Below are 20,453 nucleotides of genomic sequence, written 5' to 3'. Positions count from 1 at the left end.
TATCCTTAAATCGTAATATTAGTGTTTGGATTATTGCAATCTCTAAAGCCTAATATTTTTCAAAAGTTAAAACGCTTTATATAAATAAGCTAATTTAATTGAACACGAGGGAAAATTTAAATTGTTATTGTTGTGATCATGTTTGGTAGTCTAGATGAATATGATCCAATATTTTGGGTGGTAAATTAACAAGGTTCCAACTGAAGGCCGTATTCCATTCAAAACTATTAATTTCATCAGCGGTTGTGATAATTATTAATCAAGATTCGGTATTTCGTGGAATGTTTTATAAAAATGGTATATTTGAATTATTTATTTAAAAAGAAGGAAGGTGTGAAGGTGGTGGTGCGTTATATATTTAGGTTTGGCATTGAGCTGGCATGAGTGCATAATTGATTAATGTTTAGGCAGCAATCGTAATATACCAATAAGATGAGAAGGAGGTAACAAAATTACAAAATATGATCCTTTTATTTATTTATTTGTTTGTTTGTACCTCATTTTTGGTAGTTTTGTTTCTTTTTAATATACTTAATCGTATTTTTATGGATTTTTTTTAAGCTAAACATAGGTACAAACAAATCCCATAAAGATAAAGTCATATTGCATGGAGTCTAATATCTTAGTGGACAGAATGTTCAGTTTATACCATGTGTCATTGGTTTGAAACTTTCTCTCATGAGTTTTTGTAATAGTTTCGAATCTCCTCGTTTCCTTTAATAATAATATATTTTTTTAAATCCCATAAAGTCGTATTACACCATTTAGGTGGAACCAAAATGTTAATTAATTAAATTGTTTACCAAACAAATATGTTACTTAAATTATTAAACCGTGAACGTGAACGTTTGCATGCATTAAAAAATGGATTAGAGAGAGTTTAGTAAGAAAACCAAAGAGAAACAGATTGATTTACCAACAAAAGATACTGGTGGAAATAACTAATGAATCATATAAGAGTTGGGGGACCCCATTTTGCTTTCTTAATGTTATGATTATATTTTGAATTTGAAAGTTGTTAAGCTCTATTACCCAAAATAAAATGGAAATGACAAGGTAAAAAAGCGTAGAGAAGGCCTTTCTAATCGTGGGAAATTAACCTTTAACCGCGGTTGATTTATTGGAGGAGCCTGTAAAAATTGGCTTTAATTTAATCATGAAAACGGCTATCTGGAGCCTTAATGAAGTTAATTAAAAAAATCAACGGGTTGACTTTTTCTACAAGTTAAAACTGATTCCATTTCATGATGTTTTCATATCTCGTTGCCAGTTTACCATGTATATTGAGATTAGAAGTTATGGGATCAAGCAGGTGATGAGATGATTGTGGGAGAAAGATATGCTTTGTTCTAATGTAGATTGCGCTCATCTGCACTCAAATTCAAATTATTTTTATTTTTATTTTTATTTTTGTAGTAAAGAGATGGAGGAAGTTCTAGGAAGATTTGAAAAGAGACTATAAGAAAGATATGGAATACTTGTAGCTAACAGAATACTTGGCGCAAAATTGAGCGCAGTAGTGTTCTAAGATTTATAAAATCAACCGCACTTAGTGAAATAAGGCTTGGTTGTTGTTGTTTGTAAGATTGATTTACAGTAGACTATCAATTGTAGCATACTACATGATGAGAGAAGTTTTTGAGCTTGACAGTCACATTATCATCATTGTATTACTAATTCACATGTTGTAATGAGATGAATAAATGACATTGTTGATATTTTATGCGCTTAAATTATAATATTAATGATTGACGTAATGAAAGCAAACAATATGGTATTAAATTTTTTTTACATATATGTATGGTAACGTGAGTTAAGCGTTACATGACAGGTTGACGGTTACACTAAAAAATCACTGATTATTGGTGCATTTAATGGATTAAATCCTACCCAGAAACCATTGACAATAACCAATACCAAATAACCATGTCCACATTGTATGAACCAGGAAGTAAGCAGTTAACTAAGCTAGCTTGGGTTATCATATGCAAGTGTATATACGACTTATATTCTTCCTTGCTAGTTTGATAAAACAAACAAACCATTAACTAAGCTGAAAAGGATGGCTTTGGAGTTACATATCCAGATATAAACAAACCCCACCAAATGCCTTGTACTGCATGTGAAATGAAGGATCTGCCCCCGAAACCCTAGCCAGGATCACATGTTTTTGCCATTTTTGTTTATTCATGTTCATCCATCCAGTGACATATGCTATGATGCCTGCAACATCCATACCCCTTTATGCACCCTAACCGTATGATATAAATTAGTGTGACACAGAAAGGTCTTTGATTTGGTCTCTTAATCGGGTTTCAAACAGTATCCCAGCCATTTGGGTTAGGGTTTATAATATGATACATTGTAAGCTGGCTTCCACCCAACAATTAGACAATGATCTTATGTACTTTCACGATCTGATGGTCATGGATCTTGAAGAGAATATTTACACACACATTTGAATATAAAAATGGTGATCCCAAACCAACAAAATTATCTGTTTTGTGAGGATCGGAGTAACGTCTACGGTGACAGAATGAGAGATTTGGGTTATACCACAAAATAAACCATCTATAATAATTTATAAATTGAACTCGTCATCCACAGACATCAAACTTAAAATGTTTACTTGTAAGTAGATGAAAATACTACTAAATTGTTGTGCTAGAGAAATTAAATACGTAGGCCCTATGTTTGAAACTTTGGTCAAACGACTTGAACCAACGCATTAAGCTGGGAAAAATATGTCTATCGGGGCACCGTCCCTGAACTTGATTGAATGTGTCTTTAAAGTGAGACCTACAACTTTAATTCTTTTGCATAATTTCCAAGCTGTTTCTTTGTTATGCATAATTTCCAAGTTTGTATTCAATTGAATCAATTCATGTACTGATTCTCGCCCACCCAATAAGCTCATTTGAGTTAGATTTACGATGATGAGTTTCATGCCCGTATTCCACACGGAATGTCCTTAGTTTGATTTCTAGTACTAGTGAATTACAAGATAGTGGCTATAAAAAGGCTGAAATGCCTTTGTGAGTGTTCTCCATCCCCAAATGATGAACTACCATGACGAAACTAACAACTGATTCCTTTAAAAAAAAAGTTGTTTCTTCTTGAAATTGTGAATATATAATTTTAAAATCAATTAACATTCCCAACCGTTACATGTATGTGGATTAGTGGGCGCGATCCATCAAATAATGGTACAAAGCATATATTATGTGCATTAATATCTAGAGTAACGTTCTATTATCATATTTTAATTTGTAATTCATATGCACATCTGTGTTTACGTTACGATACTAAATTAAATTAGGTATTTGAGCAAAAAATTACCCACAATACTGTACAAACTTTGCCGTTTTGCCAACATAAAGAGAGCAATAAAACATTTTCTATTTTTAGTATGCATGTTTGTTTTCACCTTGTTCTTCTGATGTTGTTTTACTGTTTCTTTTCCTTCTTTACGGGGGGAGCAAAACGCAGAGTTAAAATCAGCGTACAGCTACGCAGTACGGACTGTGATACCATTGGTTGGGCCACTGACGTTCCAGTTTTCCGACGTAAATTTACACGGTCGCCAATAATGGACGGTCAGATTTGAGCATCACGCGTAACTCGTGTGGACCTGACCCTACTCATTGGGTGTGTGTGGGGACCATTTTATATGCTCTCGCCCTTTTACACGTGCGAACATGGGGGACTCTTATTTTGATAAACACATGGAGCACTCTTTTGTCTTTGAGTTTCTTCACATGCATACGTCATGCACGCTAGTGTAGTTTCTTTGATTGGGAGAAAAAAAAAATTGTGCTTGTAATATGGGTGGTTTACCACGAGTTACTATATAAGTGATCAGAAGTTTTATTTTTTAAGTTGTTAATTTGATATGCGATTATGCATAGCATTATACTTTTATGTGTTTACGGTTGTGTGAAACTTCTAAGTGCTCTGATGTGATATGATAATAATGAGATTTTATTTCCAATACTTGTGTCCCCAAGTGGAGAGGTTGATTAGGAGACTTTGTAGCAGCTATTATTTTAATATAAATGAAGGTTTTTGGTTCAAATTCTCTCACATCATAATTATCTTACATTGGCTTTGTTATTTTTTTTAAGAGAAACGATATTTATTGAAAAAAAGAATGATAGAAATAAATTTTAAGATATATAATGAGTATAAAGAAAATATGAGGCCTAATTTTAAAGTGAGGCTCAAAGCGCATGTCTTGTTTACCTTGTCTCTCTGACCATACGTGTATAAACATTTTACCCAAATCCCTAGTCCAACGTTTTGTGAATAGAATTGGATTGCATTATGTTCACTTTGGAATGGAGAAGATAATTAAATATCCTAATTAGATCTTTGGTATCAGTCTCGATCTAGGGTTTTACATTACGAGTTTAAGCAGTGGGATTGTGAATACATGTTTATTTTAAGATTTCGTTATATTTCAGATGAAAAATAAACATACTAGTCGTATATGTGTATATCTGCTAAATTTGGTTCTTAATACATTATGAACTTGGCATGCACCGACAATCAAGATCAGCTCGTGCGCGGGCGCATGAGCCTAGCACATCGATAAGTTTATTAGGAGCTGTAGTGAAAAATATCAGGGCTACGGAACACAGGCAGGTAGCCCAGCTTCTGAATCCAGCTTTTGTCTGCTGTGACGTTAGAGCTATTGCAAGCGTAATGTACACGTTGGTGGTAAACATTAATAGGGTTTTGGGACCCAAACATGCATCTTTGGAGCCGTAGAACCACGTGAGAAAGCATGGGCACGAACCTGATCATTACATCTCATTTCTGTACGGTACTATGAACAGTGTTATGACAATATGTTTGTGTGTTCGCGTGTATGTGTGTGTGTGTGTGTCACAATGCGGGTCCATCTCTGGTCGCTGTAGGATATATGAGATGCCCTTATTGATATGGTCAGATGATCTCAATCTAACATCCATCCAAAGGTAGGGAGTGGAGTGTTTTGTGTTTGTCTAGGTTGGCAAGCGCCGAATTCTTATTTGATCTGTGTTTGCATAAAATACAAAATCATATTGTAGGATAATGTCATTGTATTGAAACGCATTGCAGTTCAGTTGTGGTTACATAACCCTAGCCAATCTATCATAAACTAGCACTCTTTGCAGGGACGGAGCTAGAAATTTCTTCTAGTGGGGGGCAATCTCAAAAACAACTAAGAAAACTTTATCGTAGTCTAGCTTATATCCAATATGATAACAGTGATGATTTCAAATGATGATGTATCACAATTCTAATATTACAAAAATAGTGGAAAGTGGCAAAGTGACGAGAAAAATATTAATACATGAGAGGCGGGAGAGGGGTTTTCGGTTTGGATGAGAAAACAAAAGCACTTTTGCTTCTATAAGAGCAAGTCTAGCGGGAGGGCTTAGGCCGGCTCCCAACACCCTTTTTGGCCCGGCACCCAGCTGATTCACTCTAGCCCAATCCAATAAGCCAGCTGACAGCCCAAGCCAATCTTCAGGCCAGCCTAAAATGTGCTGAGCTATGGGACGGCCCATCTAACGTCAGGCTTGCGTCAACTTGACATCAAAGGCCACTGAAATTTTCCACTTTGCAGGCACAATATGGGGTTTCCGGCATAGGGACATGTGGCTCATCTATGTCCGTTGGATTTCCAACGATAAAAAAATTTTGAATCCAGATTTTTCTGCCAAAAAAATATAAAAAAATAAAATAAACTGTCAGAAATTATTAATATTTTTTATAAAGTCAGAAATTAAAAATAAAATTTATTATTATTTTATAATAAATAATAATAATATTTTAATAAAATTGACTAGGCTATTTTTTTAGAGATGGAGATGCTTTTGGCCTATCACTGTTCATTGGGGTATATTACTGTTCACTGAGTGGATTAAATGGGCTAGGTGTTGGCGCATTTTTTTAAGGGGTGGACTTGCTCTAATATTGGATAGGGAATAAAGTATATCAATGAATGTTTAATATTGACTACATATATTTTCTTCAAAGATAACACGTGTATATATATAAATACCGGTCTACAGCTTAACAAACGAAGTACTTTACAAGGGGCATCTGCCCCCCCAGTGGGCATTCGTTGACTCCGTCCACGCCTTTTCCCGATGGGTAGTTTTAAGTTCTCACATAAGTTGAGTTCAATTTGTAATTTACTCTTGATAGATTATGAACACAATATCTTTGCAACATGACAGATGAGGCAATGCTAGAAGTTTGTAGCTCGGACGGTTAATTAAGTGCATTTACACTTGAAGTCATCAGTTCGATTCTCTCTGTATTCAATGTTATCGCTTTGAAAAGCGCTTCTACGAACAATGAAGAAGTGACTTTATTCTTATTTTGGGCAAGTATTTATGCTTTTGTTTTCTGGTCTGATAATTTGGATAAAATGGAAGGGACTTTATCCCGATCACGCCAAACATGCACTGATATTGGGAAAGAGATGATGTGCAGCAGTTGAGGGGAGATCTCGAAGAGGAAGTGAATAATGAACAAAGAGAGAAACTTTGCTCTTTGTTTTCTCTCCCTTCCCAACAAAACATGCAGGGCAGCATATTTTACTGTCCTTGCTACTGCCTAGGGTTTTGTTTTGTTTTCCTCTCCGAGTTTCCTGACCAGGCAAGTTTCTGTCTCTCTTTCTCTATTCTCTCTCAGATTTATCATTTATGTCTGGGTGAGGAGAGAGAGTGGATGAGTGATGACTAGGGCTGACGCAGTGCACCCACTTGCTCTTTGTCTAACGTGCCTGCTTTCTTGGAGGACTTAGACAAATCGGAGACGCTAGGGTAACGGTGTTATAAACCAATTATATATGTAAAGATAATGAGAAAATTAAAATATATGACGACACACTATAGGGTTTATCACACTACCACCTTGACGTATCCATATCCGGATCAAGTTTCATATGAGGATCTTTTAGAGAATGTTTTTGTAAGAGTAAGAGTTAAAAATGTAATTTGTAAACTAAAAGCACTACTGACTTTGTTCGTTAAAAGTGTTTTTAGGTCGTATAGCGCAAACTAACCTATTAGGTCATTTTGTGATTGCTTCTCTAGAAAACATTTATTCTCAATGTTCTCATAGGCGTTTTTGAAAATGTTAAAAAGATAGTTTCCATAGCATTTTCCGAGCATAAATATTGCTAGGGCTAGGTTCGGCTGGCAAACCGTGCCAAATTCCTTGTGCCACCTACCAGCCACATATACATAATTACCGAAAATCAATTACCGCTAGCCAACCGTCTTCTTGCGGTTGCCAAAAATCGGTTCAGCCACAATTATTAGCTGGTTCGGTTGGTAAATGGCACAACCGGTGGTTTCCACTTCTTCCTCTCTATCTTCCAATTCCAAGGGCTCATTTTGATTTTCAGATTGGGGTGCTTGTTCGGCTGCATTGTGTGGTTCATTTTGGGTTAATCCATGTTGTGCACTAGCGGTTAATTGGCTAGACTCCATCATCCCAAACATAAGCAACACATATACATTCAAAATCATATATATGTACCTGTATATATAGTATCAGTAATCATCATGCTATCAATTTTGTTAACAATATGTTCTATATTTATTATGGCATGAATCATATACATATACATATATTTTTTAAACCCTAAAACTAAGGAGTCAACAGTCAAACATGTAAAAAATACCTAAAAATCTAAATAGAAAAAAAAAAAAAAAAAAATATATATATATATATATATATATATATATATATATATATTGATAGGTATGGCATACCACGGGCATACAAAATCAATTATCAAAGTCATGTCATTAATTGTCGGTTCGGTAAAATACCAACTGATTATGAAAAAATACCAAAATTATACCATACCATTATGAGCCAACCGGTATGATTCAGTCGGTAAATTTTTTTATGGCAAAATTTTCCATCCCTAAATATTTCTTACAAAAGCAATTAAAGGAGTCGCTCTCGCTTTCTTGTTCTCTCTGTCTTCACGTGCAATTCCAGGGCCCAATACTTTAGTAGAGGCCCTACAGTCCTCCTCCTTCCAATATTCTAACAGGACATCTCAGTTTGCCATGTCGCTGAAAATCTCGACTCCCCTGCCCTTCAACCAGACACAAAGAAGACATCAGTTTAAAGCTTCGACATGAAAATTCTTCTGTGCCGCCTTTGTCGTATCTCTTTTACAAGACTGCGATGGATGATGGAATTCTTTCTTATACCGTAAACGCTATTGTATAATTGCAAGAGGGGACCATACTGCATCATATTGTATCAACTAGCTCTTGTTCTCGTAATACTTATCTTGACAATGTTGGAAGAAATCCATCGGTCCAACAATGGATGTAGAATGTATCGGCCTTGGCCCAATCCAACCGATTTTTCGCAATCCTACAGCATCAAGCCCACAGACATCTTAATGAGTTTTCCAACTCTGGTTCACACCAATCTGAAACTGAGATTTGATAAACTCCAGTCTGGTTTAAGTTCACAACATGCATTGTCAAGGGTTCGCTTCCCCTTGTTACTAAATACACACAATAATGCCGGTTTTCGATAATAACAACAGGCTCTCGTTATTTGTAATAAGAAACGCAATTTGTCGCTGACACTTTCCTTCCTTGAGGCATAAGAGGGATCTTCTACCCATTTGCAATCATTGAGAATCTAACCTCTGAACATCTACCAATTGGTAAAGATCGCCTCGTCTTTGCTTCAGTAAGGGAAGGTTTGTCCTGAATAATTCAAAACAGAGCTGTTTTAATAATAAAGTACCGGGAAATATTTGATCGGTAAACTATAAACATTCGTGCACAGGAAAAAGAAGAATATAGGTTGGAAACCACATCACCTTCTAAGCTCAAGAATTGAATAATCAATCTCTGCTATGATTATTGCCTCTTCATGTTCTGTTGTCGCCAGTACTTCTCCAAACTACCACATTTGATTCTTTTAGTCAGATTCATAAAAAAGATTCATCTACAAATTACTTGCCGTCCAAAAAACTTAAACAGGCACGAAAATGCAGATGCAGACACTTGTTCTATTACTAAAAAGTAGAAAGGGGGGAACTTTAAACAAGTAAATGGAGTATAGGAGATGTGCAGTATGCGTCAACTTTCTGGTGAATGGCTCATAAAGCTAAATTTACGTATCCACTTACTGGTCCAACAAGGGTGGAGTGTCCCCATGCCACATAACCGGCTCCAGCATCCCGAGCAGGGGAACAAGTTGCTACATACAGCTGACAACCCACAGAAAATCACCCATGAGAAGTCATTAGAGTTAATATGGAGGATCATCAAGGCATAATTGTCACAAAGTGAAAGTAGTGACTTGACTCTGGTTCTTGTCATCTAATCTATCAAAAATTCCTATCATTGTACTAACTCCAAGTTTTATTAGCAAACGTAACCCATGATGTGCATCTCATATAGCCATATAGGAAATATGTTACCGCACCTGGTTATCTGTAGCCCTGCACAGGATATAGCAAGGCAAATCTCAGTGAGAATGACAACATAAAAAACTACAAATTGATTTTAACATATCGTAAAAAAAAAAAAAAAAAATTCTAAAGAATATGAATTAGGGAAAAATGTAACTAATACCTTGCCCTCTGCAATAATTCCCAGTGCAACGGTCCAGTAGTCATGTTAAAAGCCCCAGGATAGCATATCAAGTGAGCACCTGATGCCAACAATGTATTACTGTTATCATTCGGTATTTCCAATCAGTCCTTCACTTGGAAGGGATTAAACAAAGGAGATATAATTCCATTCCTTTTTAACAACAAGCAGAATAATTGAACTGCAAAGAAGAATCCTGTGGCAGATTTCATGTTCTTGAATTTTATTAAATCTCAAAGGATTAGGTGTACCGACTACAGAAAGAGTAGCCCTTAATTTTATCAGCTTAGCAATACCCAGAAAGTGGAAACAAATTTCACGTTCATGGAAAGAAAAAGAAACGGCTAACCTCTTGCTCCATAAATCATTGCTAGTTCCGGAAACCGAATGTCATAACAGATACCAATGCCAATACGCCCAACTTCTGCAAAAACCAATTGATGGTTACCATCCCATCAATAATGAATGAACTAACTTCTTTCACCAAAGGAATAGGTGTTTGTGTAAAAGAAAGAACCAATGAACAAAACTACTGCAAAGAATGAACATCAAACCTGTATCCACAATGGTAGGGGTCTGCCCTGCTGTGAGGGTCTTTGATTCAATGAAGGTAATCTTCCCCGGGATGTCGATATCAAATAGGTGTATCTGTGACCATATGCCATGATTTTTGTTACTAAAACAGTAAGAAACAAAGACTAAGACACACAATTTCCCTTGAAAGGTAATCATTATATGTTCAAAAACATCAAGTCTATACATTTCTAAAGCAAATGGAAGGAGCAATTTTTCATATAGACATATAACCATACGAAAACAATATCTTGCATAACAAGACTTGAACTTGATATTATAAGTTCCCCCTTCATGTTAAAGCTTAGAACATTGCCTTCCTGTGTTTAGCTAACAGCTTTCCATCGGTGCCAAAGACACAAGAAGTATTGTACAACCGATCCCCAGAACGCTCCGCTATAGATCCACCAACAATGGTGATCTTCAAACGTTGAGCAACTTCAGACAGCATGGCTGTTGAAGGAGATGCATCGCCGCCTGCATCAATTTCCTCAGCATAAACCGGGAAGCTGTCATTTGAATATGGACCATTCCAAATTTCCTGACATACAAAGCATCAAACACAACTTAATGCCAAAAATCTTAACATTTCTTAAAATCTGAGCTTATAGCCATCTGGTCTTATGTGACATAAATTTGTTCCGATACAACCCCCCACTTTGATGGTAAATCTATACTTAGCAGGTGAAAGTGAACAAACCCAATAAAGCACCAACCTTTTGGTTACTCGAAAGAACTATGCAGACTCAAACTACACTATTCTTATGGGCATCTAACATTCTATTAGCTGAGGAATGCAGTTTCCAAATTTCCGATTCCGAACATATATTGTTAAACTTAACAAAAATTAGGAGCCTAATAAACCAATAATTAACTTGAACCAGCAAGCTTAAACAGCATACCAACATGAATGTCCCAAAAAGTAAAACTGTTAAACTCACAGGTAGAAGAACAAGCTGGGCACCCTTTGCGGCGGCGTCCTCGATGGCCTTGCGAGCATGGGCAATGTTCCTCTCCTTATCCGGCGTCACAGACAACTGACACAGCCCAATCTTAAACTGCACAAAAGACCCAATTCAAGTTCAACCTCAAAACTCCAAAAATTCACAACGAAATCACCGGATACACACAGAGATTAAAGAGAAAGACTGCCTTGGTGACGGGAGGAGTGGGCAGGGGAAGGGCAGGCGGGACCCTGGCTTCTTCGGGCTTGTAAACCGACGCCATTACCGACGAGAAATTTGCAGAGCGGGTCTGGGACTTGCGGATGTTGGTGGTGAGGGCTTTGGAGGGTGCGATTGGAGAGAGGAAATACGGCGGAGGGGAGAGAGGCTTCGGGCGGAGGCAAATGGAGCGGCAGAGAGAGGAGGAGGAGGAGGAGTGAGGGTTGAGATTCTTGGAGCTGATTAGTGTTGATAGTGCTGCTTTCATTTTCTCTCAAAGCACCAAATTTCTACGGACTTGGATTTTTTGGCTTTTGGGGATTAAAACGTTGTTTTCCTTCCCTTTTCACCCTTTTGTTACTAATTAACATTGTTGTTCTCTCACGTACTATTTTCGATCGCTGGATTGAATGAATTAAAAGATTAAAAGATAAAAATTAACAAATAATATGTAAGAAGTAAAAATAAATATGGGGATGTATTTTTCAAATTAAAGAACATCTAGACCTATTTTCGAAATTCATTGATCAATTTATTGGAACGAAGAAATCTCTTAGCGAACATTTATTTATCAAAGTTAGTGACTAATTAATTTTTGGTCTAGTGTTGGTGATATATATTACAATGTTGAATTTAAGATCTAAATTCCGTTCTCCCGTTGATTCAATGAATGTCAATTTTATTCACATATCACTTATCTTTTTTGACAGTATGATATTTTAAAGGGTAATGCTAAGGAGACTAAATTTAAAGAAAAATTTTGGAAACTAAAGGACATTGAAGTTGATGATTGGTTTATTATTTAAACGTTGATAAACGTGTTCATTCCCACACATTATTTAGTTTGCAAATTTTGTTTCCAAATTTAGTCTCTCTAGCATTATCTTATTTTAAATTATTCATAATATACGTAAAATGAAAATACAAACTCAAATTTAAACGGGCGTTTTATTGCAATGACAGAAAATAATGATGATTGTGCATTCTAATGCAGGTTCGATTCGAAAAAAAACAACAGAAAAGTCAAATATTAATAGAATAAAAATAATAAATCATCGCAAAAATGGTTACCGTGTGATATCGCGAATTGCACTGGAAATCCTTTAGGAAAAAAAAAACAAAAGGAATAAGATCCTTACGATGGAACACACAGCACAGGATGATAGCCTCAAAACCTTTAAAAAATCCCAACAGACTCTTGTCCAAACGGTAATTAACCGTCACTCGCGCCTTGTTCCTCTATTTCTTTGCACCCTCTCAAAACTTTCACTTCCAATTCAAAAAAAGACCTGTTCCCATTTCTCTCGAGCACCAAAATTTGGTGCTCGAGACCCTCCAATTCGCTTTCGGTCTAGGCAAAACTTGCAAAATCAAACAAAAAACCGAAGAATCAAAAGAAACATTTCGACGTGAAACTTCAGATAATTGTATAGTTTCTGTAGATAGATACAATTTTTTTATGCATGGCAGATCCTAGGGCTGTTGTACCGTACCATGACCCGTACGAAAATGGCCTGTGTTCCGATATTATTAACTTTCTATATGATTCCGAACATCCGATCCTCGATGAGAACGTACCGTTACCGCCTTTGGACGATGAGGGACTCACTTGCCCTACTAATCCAATTTCTCTGTTTGATGAGGGAATCCAAGACTTGGACGACCCTTTGTTGGATCAAGCAACATGGGATTTCCTCAATCAGTGTACTAATGGCGGAGGGAACGTTGATTCGCAAGCCGGTCCCTCGCATATTATCGGAGAATCGAGTGGTACTAGTCCTCCCAGAGGGGACAACGATGAGCAGAATCAGGGTTTTGGTGATCCCGTGCCGCTTTCGGTTTGGCCTGCGATACCGGTTCCATTTAACTGCAGTTGTTGCCAACTGCTTAGGGAAATCATACACTCCAATGGTAAGTTTTAAGTTTATTTTTCGTGTAAATTAGTGTCGGTTTAGTGGGTACTATTCGGTTTATGTGTTGATTATGGTATTGATTTCATCTGGTGTGGAAAGGCAATCATGTCATGAAATTTGACATTCATGGAAGGTTCGGTATGATCAGTCATGCAATTCTCCACAGTTTCGATATGAAATCTTCCGACAATCATCAGTATCAAATGTTTGAGTAAGTTTTTTCGATCCTGTTTGTTTCGTTCCATCTCATTCGCAAAGGGTGTGATCCGTTTAAACATGAACAAAAAGACTAAATACATTTTTTTCGTTTTGGAATTTAGTTTTTGCAAGAAAAGCATAGAGGAGGTGAAGCAATTTCTGATGCAGTACTGCCTAGAGAGAAAGCTAGAGGGATACATTATGCAGCGAGATCCAATGGCAATCTTCTACGAGGCTCTCTGCGTTGGACTCGAGTGGGATGACATTCTAAACACCAATGACTTCACTTTCCCACCATCTCCTCTAAATTCAGGTTCATGTGTTTGATTTTCCCCGCGAACTTCTGTCATTCTGAAAATTTAATCGCCATATACTGTTGATTACTTGAGTATTTTTTTTTGTCAATTTCAGGAAGAGCCGGTGAAGTGGAACAACAACAGCGCGCTGCTGATCAACCAGAGGCGGCTGAGGATGAGAACGAGAGGATTTCCCTTGCAGCGCAGGTTGTTGTTAACCTTTCTCTCAATCCAAAAGCTCTCAAATTATGTCATTTATCTTAATTTGTGTCACTAATTTACTTCTCTAAGTACATTTACATTTTTTTGACATGTTTGTTTGTGTAATGCTGTGGAAGTAGTGCAGAGGGAGAGAACAGCAAACATGACGTTGGACGATCTTCGTGGTTACTTCCATCTTCCGATTCAAAAAGCTGCTAGGAGATTGAAGGTTTGCCCAACTGTTGTGAAAAGGATATGCCGCCGAAACGGATTAAACAGATGGCCCTCTAGAAAGGTTTGTCCTCCTCTATAAACTACTTCATAGAATTATTTCTTATTTACGTGTTTATTTTTCCTTACCCTTTCATTTTTTCGATCAAACACGCAGATTCGAAGCATCAACAGGCAGATTTCTAGGTTGACACCGAGTTTAGAGTCCGACGACGCAAACACGAGGGTTCATGCTGAAGCTGAAATCTCTAGGCTTGAAAGAGAAATAGCTGAACTTGTCCCATAATGTGAATAAAGTACATATCTTCTCACCCCAAATTTCGGTCATCCTGGAGTTAGATGAGATTAAAATACAGAGAGTTTGACTTTTTTTTTGTGAGGGGTGCCTCACGGATGACCTAGTTCATATGTCGCCACCCAATTTTGCATTCGAGAGTAGTCCAATCAATTATTTCCGTTGTTTTCTAGATAGCGTTTTTGTAATTATTTTTTATCGAGGGAATGTGACTAATATCTTGAGAAATTGAAAGTAACATGTACAAGAAATGATCATACATTTGCAGATGTTTGACTTTAATTACGGATTATTATACTAAATTTTGTGTTTGCTCTTAATTTATGGGTTCCTAATTAAAATTTTCACATAAAATCCCATGTAAAATTGGAGAAATTTTTCATTGTGACAGGAACATAAGTGGTACATCACGTGTTTTAATAAAAGTGGTGGGAAATTTTATTTTTTAAGTTATTAACTTTTTAACACACATATCTCATCATTTGTATAGTAACACATGGTGTACCACCTGTGTACCGGTCATACTGAAAAATCTGCCAGCGGGATTTCTAGATAGCATCACTATATAATAATATAAATACGCCCTCAGAAGGATGACAATGTTCCTCACCGAGAGTACGGCGAAGTAACCGAAAATTAACGTTGGAGTGTTCGAACACGGATGGAGATTCCTAAGATCTCCACGAACTATGTCTTCGTCGAATTCGATCGATAAGATAATGGGAAGCAGCTTCTGCACTCTGAAGAGGAAAAATATGGCAGCTGTTGCAACGACGCTGGTTTGCGTGAAGCAAGTGAAGCAAGAGGCGTCGGAAGAGTGGGACGAGAGCATGCCATTGCCCGGGGACATCATTGAAGGGGTTTATAACTCCGAGAGCCGTGACAATATTGGTGACGAGCTTTTCGTGCCTACGAAAGCCAAGGCAGAGCTTACGTCGCTGCTCGCTAAGTTCAGCAATGTGGATGTCATTTGGGTGAAGGTGAGGAGGGGTGATAGCACTCTCAAGCTCCGGACGGGCGTTGTGGCTGAGAGGCTTTCGATGCTTCACAAAAAGTATACGATCAAAGCGGCTACGGATGATAGACATGTTGCAGTTTTGGGGGACTTGACCTCGGATCAATTCACTGAGCTGCAAGGTACGTTTTTCTTCGCCGGTTTCCAGTCCATGTTGGTACTGTATTTAGTGACGATCTCTTATAAGATATCTGACGTGTTATGTTGTCTTGCCGTTGATTAGCGATTATTATCAAGTCTCATAAAACATGTCACGCTGTCATACTATGAACCAGGACTGCATATTATGTTTTCATTCCACATTGTTTGAATAAAGATCGTACATTCATTCACGAGTTACGAAAATTTTGATCCAACGACCTTCGTTCATTGCTGTTTATGTGATTTTGCAGACATGAGCAGGAGTTTGGTGAATGTGGAATACAGGGGATACAACAAAAAGGGAGTTAAATATGACTGGAAGATGAAGGTCGACAGCCACTTGCCCGACCAACGGTGCACGATCGTTAGCTCCATTCTGTTCATGCCGCTGCCAGGCGAGTACTGCACGGAGGCCACAACTGCCCGGTGCATGGCTTGGTTTTCTGCTGCAGTTGCTTCTGGAGCCCCGCTTATTTTTGTTAACATCCAAACAGAACAGATTGTGTCCTCGGTATAATCTCAGTCTCTTCTAACTCAAGCTGAATTTCTAGCTAGTAACCAGTTATTAAGGGGTTCGATTAATTTCCCTTATTACGTGAAGGATAAAAATAATTTAATAGGAAAGGAAATGAATTGGAACAAGCAACAACAAAACCACACAACGACGGTCCAAATCGCGCAGGGCATAAGGCTTTGGTTTATGCCCGGAGTTGCAGAACTGTTGATCGAATTGATACCTGAACCCGGTGAAGCACGGTTTGGATTGGACATCAAACGAACCGAAGAGGTAAGGAGAAATTCTGCCCTACGAACACATGTGACATACGTACATGTTTAATGCACAGGTACTGGTTCTCAAATTTTATGCTCTAAAAATAAATGTAGGGCTTGATTTGCATACACTCGGTAGCAAAAGGTTCGCCCGCAGATCGATCAGGGCTTAGAAGCCTTCATGAGGAAGCATATGCAAGTGGTTACCAGCTTGTGATATCCAGGTTAGAAGGCAAGAGCTTGATGCCTTCATATGTCAGCTCCGCCGGGCTCATACATTGCTGTGATCACACCGAAATTAAAGAGACTCTTCACTCGGCGATCGATCAGATGGACAGAGTTCAGTTCCACCTCATGGCCTGGTCTAACCATTTGCTTCGAGTTGCTCCGAAATCTGTTGGTGTCGCTACGCTCCGGCCGCCGAGCGGATGCTGTCCCCCAAGAACAATGTGATCGTGTGAGTTTGCTAGTTGCAGCTACTGACATCAAATCGCCACAAAAAGGAAGGCTTTGCACTAGTGAGTATGAATGTGATCACCAACATCATAAAATGTAACATGTGGAGCATCGCTGGGTTTGAACCCAAAGAATGCTAAACGTTTGTGTTTTTCAATATCTTTAGTTGATTGAGTTTGTATAAAATAAAATAAAATTAAAAAAATTAAAAAAAACAACGATGTGCTCTTTCACTTGAATTTGAATTTTTTTTTTCTTTATAAATTGAAGCAATTTAGAATATTTGCTTTATCAAAAATTTAAGAACGCAACGGTGTGTTTTGAAAGTACTTTTATAGAATGAAATTCATAAGTTTTGTAAAAGTCAAATATTATCTATTCTAAAATTGAGGAGGGATTTGACTGTAGCTTAGCTACAGTCAAAATTTCCCCCCTTGATTTTGCCTTATTTACATCACAGCCACCAAATCTGTGTCTGGGTTGGAGAGTAATTATTAAAAGTTAAGAGGGTAATTGTGTCCGTAGGTTTGAGTCGAATTTCACTTTATTTACAAAATTACCACTGCCTTTTCTTCCCCCCCCCCCTCTCTCCCGACTCGCTCTCTCATCTCTCACTCTTCCTGTTTCTGTCCTTCTCAAACCCTAGCGGCCACAACTCCCATCTCTTCCGTTTCTCTCATCCTAGAACGGAAGAAAAATGGAAAATCAGGGCTCTTCCATTTGCTTCCACAGATTTCTCGGGCTCCGGATCGCTAGCATCCGTATGAAGGTTCGTCTCTCTCTCACTCTCAGTTTTTTCTTTTTTCTTTTCCAATTCGTGATCGAATTTTCTTTCCAAGTATGTTAGATCTGTTGCCTTCGGGAAGAAATTTTTAACCTAGAAAAGCTTGGTTTTCAGGAAATCGTCAATCCTGTAAGTTTTTCGAGTATCTTGGGGGTTTTGTTTTGCTCAAATATGGGGTTTTATGATTTTGGATTTACAAATAGATTGAAATTTCCTTTTTTTTTTAATTTATTTCACCTCCCACTCAGAACCTGATGCTCGGTGACCTTTAGGGCAGCTTCATTCTCTCTTCTTCTCCAACCATGGTTCCAGATCCACTGGGCATCAAGGTGAGTTTGATATTGGCCATATTTTTTAGCTTTGTTAGTGCATCTAATTTATTTTTTTGGATGGGTGGTTTTCAATTTAGGGATGAATATTGTGTTTAAATTTTGCTTTTGTAAGTTTGGGGGTTGTGTTTAAATTTTGCCTTTCTAATTTTGTGGGTTTTCTGTGTGCTTTTGGATTATCTGATTTGATTTAGTTTTCAATTGAAATAAAGTAGGATGTTTTTAATGATTTGAAGAACTCAGCTGCACTGCATGAACATCTGCTGATAATGTATGACCTTCTTTTGATGCTTTCCAGTTCAATCAAAGCTAATTACACAGAATCATGAATTAATTAAATGTGGTGTCTTCCTTTCTCCTCTGTTTCTTTTGTTGTTGGGTGAAAGTGAGCATGGGTTTATGATAAAGCTATTTAAAAGGATAGCTAGAGAGAGAGCGGGGGGGGGGGGGGGGTTATATAGTAGGTGTATATAGTGACTCAAAAGTTAAGGCATACTGACAGAAAAATGCACAGATTGGTATGGTAAAAATGAAAAAAAAAAAGAAAAAAAAAATTAAACCCAATAGAATATAGAAAATGAAGTGTTTAGGTGAGTTGATATCAATTTCAGATATGTAATCGTTTTGTAATCAATTTGAATACAGCATGTGGAACATTTTGAATTCAGGTTGTCTTTTTCTCCCCTTTTTTCTTTCTGTTTATTTAACTTTGGATTGGCTGCTTTATTTGTTTTTCTAGATTATATATTTTGATCTTCTCTAAAAAACTTCTGTATCGTCCACAGTCACCTGCTTCTGCTCCTCAACTTGCTTGATTTTTAGTTTTCAAACTCTGATTTTTTACATGTGTCAGCAATTGATTGCCTTCTTTTGGAAAAATGCTAAATGGAAAACTGAATTTGGGTTGTCTGATTAATGGTTTTTGTTCTTCATTTTACTAACATTTTTGTCCATTTTCTCCAACTTTCTCTTGCAGCAAAATCACCGCCACCACCCAACAAACCCATTATCTGGAATTTCAATTACTGTGCATGGAGGGAGGTAAAGTTATCTTTCTCTACAAAGTGTAGATTCTTTATTTTGGGTTTCATCTGTTTGTGTTTTGTTTTCTTCGTTGGGAATATTGGTTTTTTTTGTTAATTGTTGAATTGGAGTATTGGGTAACTTGAATTTTGCTTCAAATTGTAGTAATTACTGTGCAAATTTACATTTTTGTGTGAAATTAGAGAGAGTTTCGGTTTTGAAAGTTATATTTGCAAATATAAAAAGAGATTATGTAAAAAACATGGAGGAACTAAATGCGTGTTTAATTGTCATTAAACGCTACCTTTTAGCTATGTAAATCAAGAGGATGGCTCTGCAAAAGGAAGTGTTTTCTCTCTATTTTTTCTCCGACTTCTTTTTTATTTATTAATATCGGTTTTTCCCCGTTTCTAAATGATTCTCATCATTTTTTTTGCAGTTTTCTGTGGAGGTTTAGTTGAACATGGAGACAATATCCAGTTGCTTGAAGGCAGGAATGTCTGGTATTGCTCACCTGGTATGTTTAATTTTCATTGAATTATGAGATATATCTAATTTAATTAGCAATTTAAGTTGACCAATACTTTCTGGAAGAGTCCTGTTAAACTGGGATGAGACTTGATATTGAACTGGGAAGAGTCCTGTAAAATGGCTTGAAAGATTATTAAACCCCAACGATAATGACTTTATTCTCTCCGAACTACAAATAGACAAACTCTCAAACATAACGGATATATCTTTATTTAAATTGTCGTTTGACATATCAAGATCCTTCAACTTCGCCTCACTAATCCCAATTTTCAGTAGGATTTCCACCTCTATGATTGGAATTTCAACAACAGTAATACTTGGTTGGGTGGTAAGATAAATCCTTTTTGCTCCATTTGAATCATCTTAATTACTTGGATTTGAATTACAACAATTTTCAAGGATTGCAGGTTCTCCAACAACCCATTTAGGTGGAGATTTGATTCCATATTGTTTACACATCTATCTTAAATGCTGTCTTGCAGAATCTGTAGTTAATTCCAAGTTTACTATCTGATGTGCTATTAGATGCTATTTTTTGAAGATTTTTCTTTACAATTTAGTAATTGTATTGCTCCTTTAGCTGTATGAACTCGGTAAAAGTATCAGGTTGTGGACTCTGAACTGTTGATTCTCTACGGTTTCTTCTGCTTTGTCCAATTGTTATCATTATTCCAATTGGGTAATTTTGGGTTTTTAACAATGTTTATTTGTTTATTGATAAATTAGGGGGTCTAGACTCTTAATTGCAGGTGAGAAAAATAGAGAGCCAGCAAAGCTTCGTTGAGAGGATGCACGAGTTTTCTGGGATGGTATTATTCCTTCTAGGTCCCAGGTTCGAAACCTGGTGTGTGTGTTTGTGTTTGTGTGGGTGGTGGAGGGTACCAAAAAAAAAAAA

At 37.1% G+C, this 20,453-nt stretch overlaps 4 protein-coding genes across 11 annotated transcripts; 3 read left to right on the top strand and 1 right to left on the bottom strand.

The window, feature by feature from the left end:
- Positions 1–8,447: 8,447 nt before the first annotated feature.
- Positions 8,448–11,693, bottom strand: LOC126631889 (omega-amidase, chloroplastic-like). Its single transcript, XM_050302085.1, has 10 exons — positions 11,364–11,693; positions 11,153–11,269; positions 10,528–10,752; positions 10,193–10,286; positions 9,988–10,062; positions 9,621–9,699; positions 9,472–9,487; positions 9,173–9,253; positions 8,861–8,943; positions 8,448–8,744 (listed from the first exon to the last, which is right to left on the bottom strand). The coding sequence occupies exons 1-10, from the start codon at positions 11,640–11,642 to the stop codon at positions 8,666–8,668; spliced, it is 1,128 nt and encodes a 375-aa protein (XP_050158042.1). The 5' UTR covers positions 11,643–11,693; the 3' UTR covers positions 8,448–8,665.
- Positions 11,694–12,713: 1,020 nt separating this feature from the next.
- LOC126631890 (uncharacterized) lies at positions 12,714–14,621 on the top strand. Its single transcript, XM_050302086.1, has 6 exons — positions 12,714–13,285; positions 13,387–13,498; positions 13,608–13,798; positions 13,897–13,988; positions 14,128–14,277; positions 14,371–14,621. Exons 1-6 carry the CDS (start codon positions 12,838–12,840, stop codon positions 14,497–14,499), a joined length of 1,122 nt encoding a protein of 373 aa, XP_050158043.1. The 5' UTR covers positions 12,714–12,837; the 3' UTR covers positions 14,500–14,621.
- A 576-nt stretch (positions 14,622–15,197) lies between these two features.
- On the top strand, positions 15,198–16,888 carry LOC126631888 (uncharacterized). Its single transcript, XM_050302084.1, has 4 exons — positions 15,198–15,645; positions 15,916–16,175; positions 16,266–16,451; positions 16,550–16,888. Exons 1-4 carry the CDS (start codon positions 15,198–15,200, stop codon positions 16,886–16,888), a joined length of 1,233 nt encoding a protein of 410 aa, XP_050158041.1.
- Positions 16,889–17,341: 453 nt separating this feature from the next.
- LOC126631903 (uncharacterized) lies at positions 17,342–20,382 on the top strand. Of its 8 annotated transcripts, none has more exons than XR_007626488.1 (6): positions 17,494–17,660; positions 17,739–17,804; positions 17,948–18,004; positions 18,981–19,045; positions 19,467–19,544; positions 20,285–20,382. XR_007626488.1 is itself a non-coding variant. In XM_050302102.1 (5 exons), the coding sequence occupies exons 1-5, from the start codon at positions 17,589–17,591 to the stop codon at positions 18,476–18,478; spliced, it is 288 nt and encodes a 95-aa protein (XP_050158059.1). In that variant the 5' UTR covers positions 17,342–17,588; the 3' UTR covers positions 18,479–19,039. The 8 variants fall into 8 exon arrangements, 4 of the variants coding, with proteins under 4 accessions (XP_050158059.1, XP_050158057.1, XP_050158058.1 ...); XR_007626487.1 differs by having other exon boundaries at positions 19,832–20,382; XM_050302102.1 differs by lacking the exons at positions 19,467–19,544; positions 20,285–20,382 and adding an exon at positions 18,220–18,275 and having other exon boundaries at positions 17,342–17,660; positions 17,790–17,804; positions 18,391–19,039.
- The last annotated feature ends 71 nt before the right edge of the window (positions 20,383–20,453 follow it).

The sequence above is a fragment of the Malus sylvestris genome, chromosome 8 (assembly GCF_916048215.2).
Source record: "Malus sylvestris chromosome 8, drMalSylv7.2, whole genome shotgun sequence".
Classification (NCBI taxonomy): Eukaryota; Viridiplantae; Streptophyta; class Magnoliopsida; order Rosales; family Rosaceae; genus Malus; species Malus sylvestris.
The sequence above is the reverse complement of the archived record's forward strand: the minus strand, read 5'-3'. Positions and strand labels throughout refer to the sequence as shown.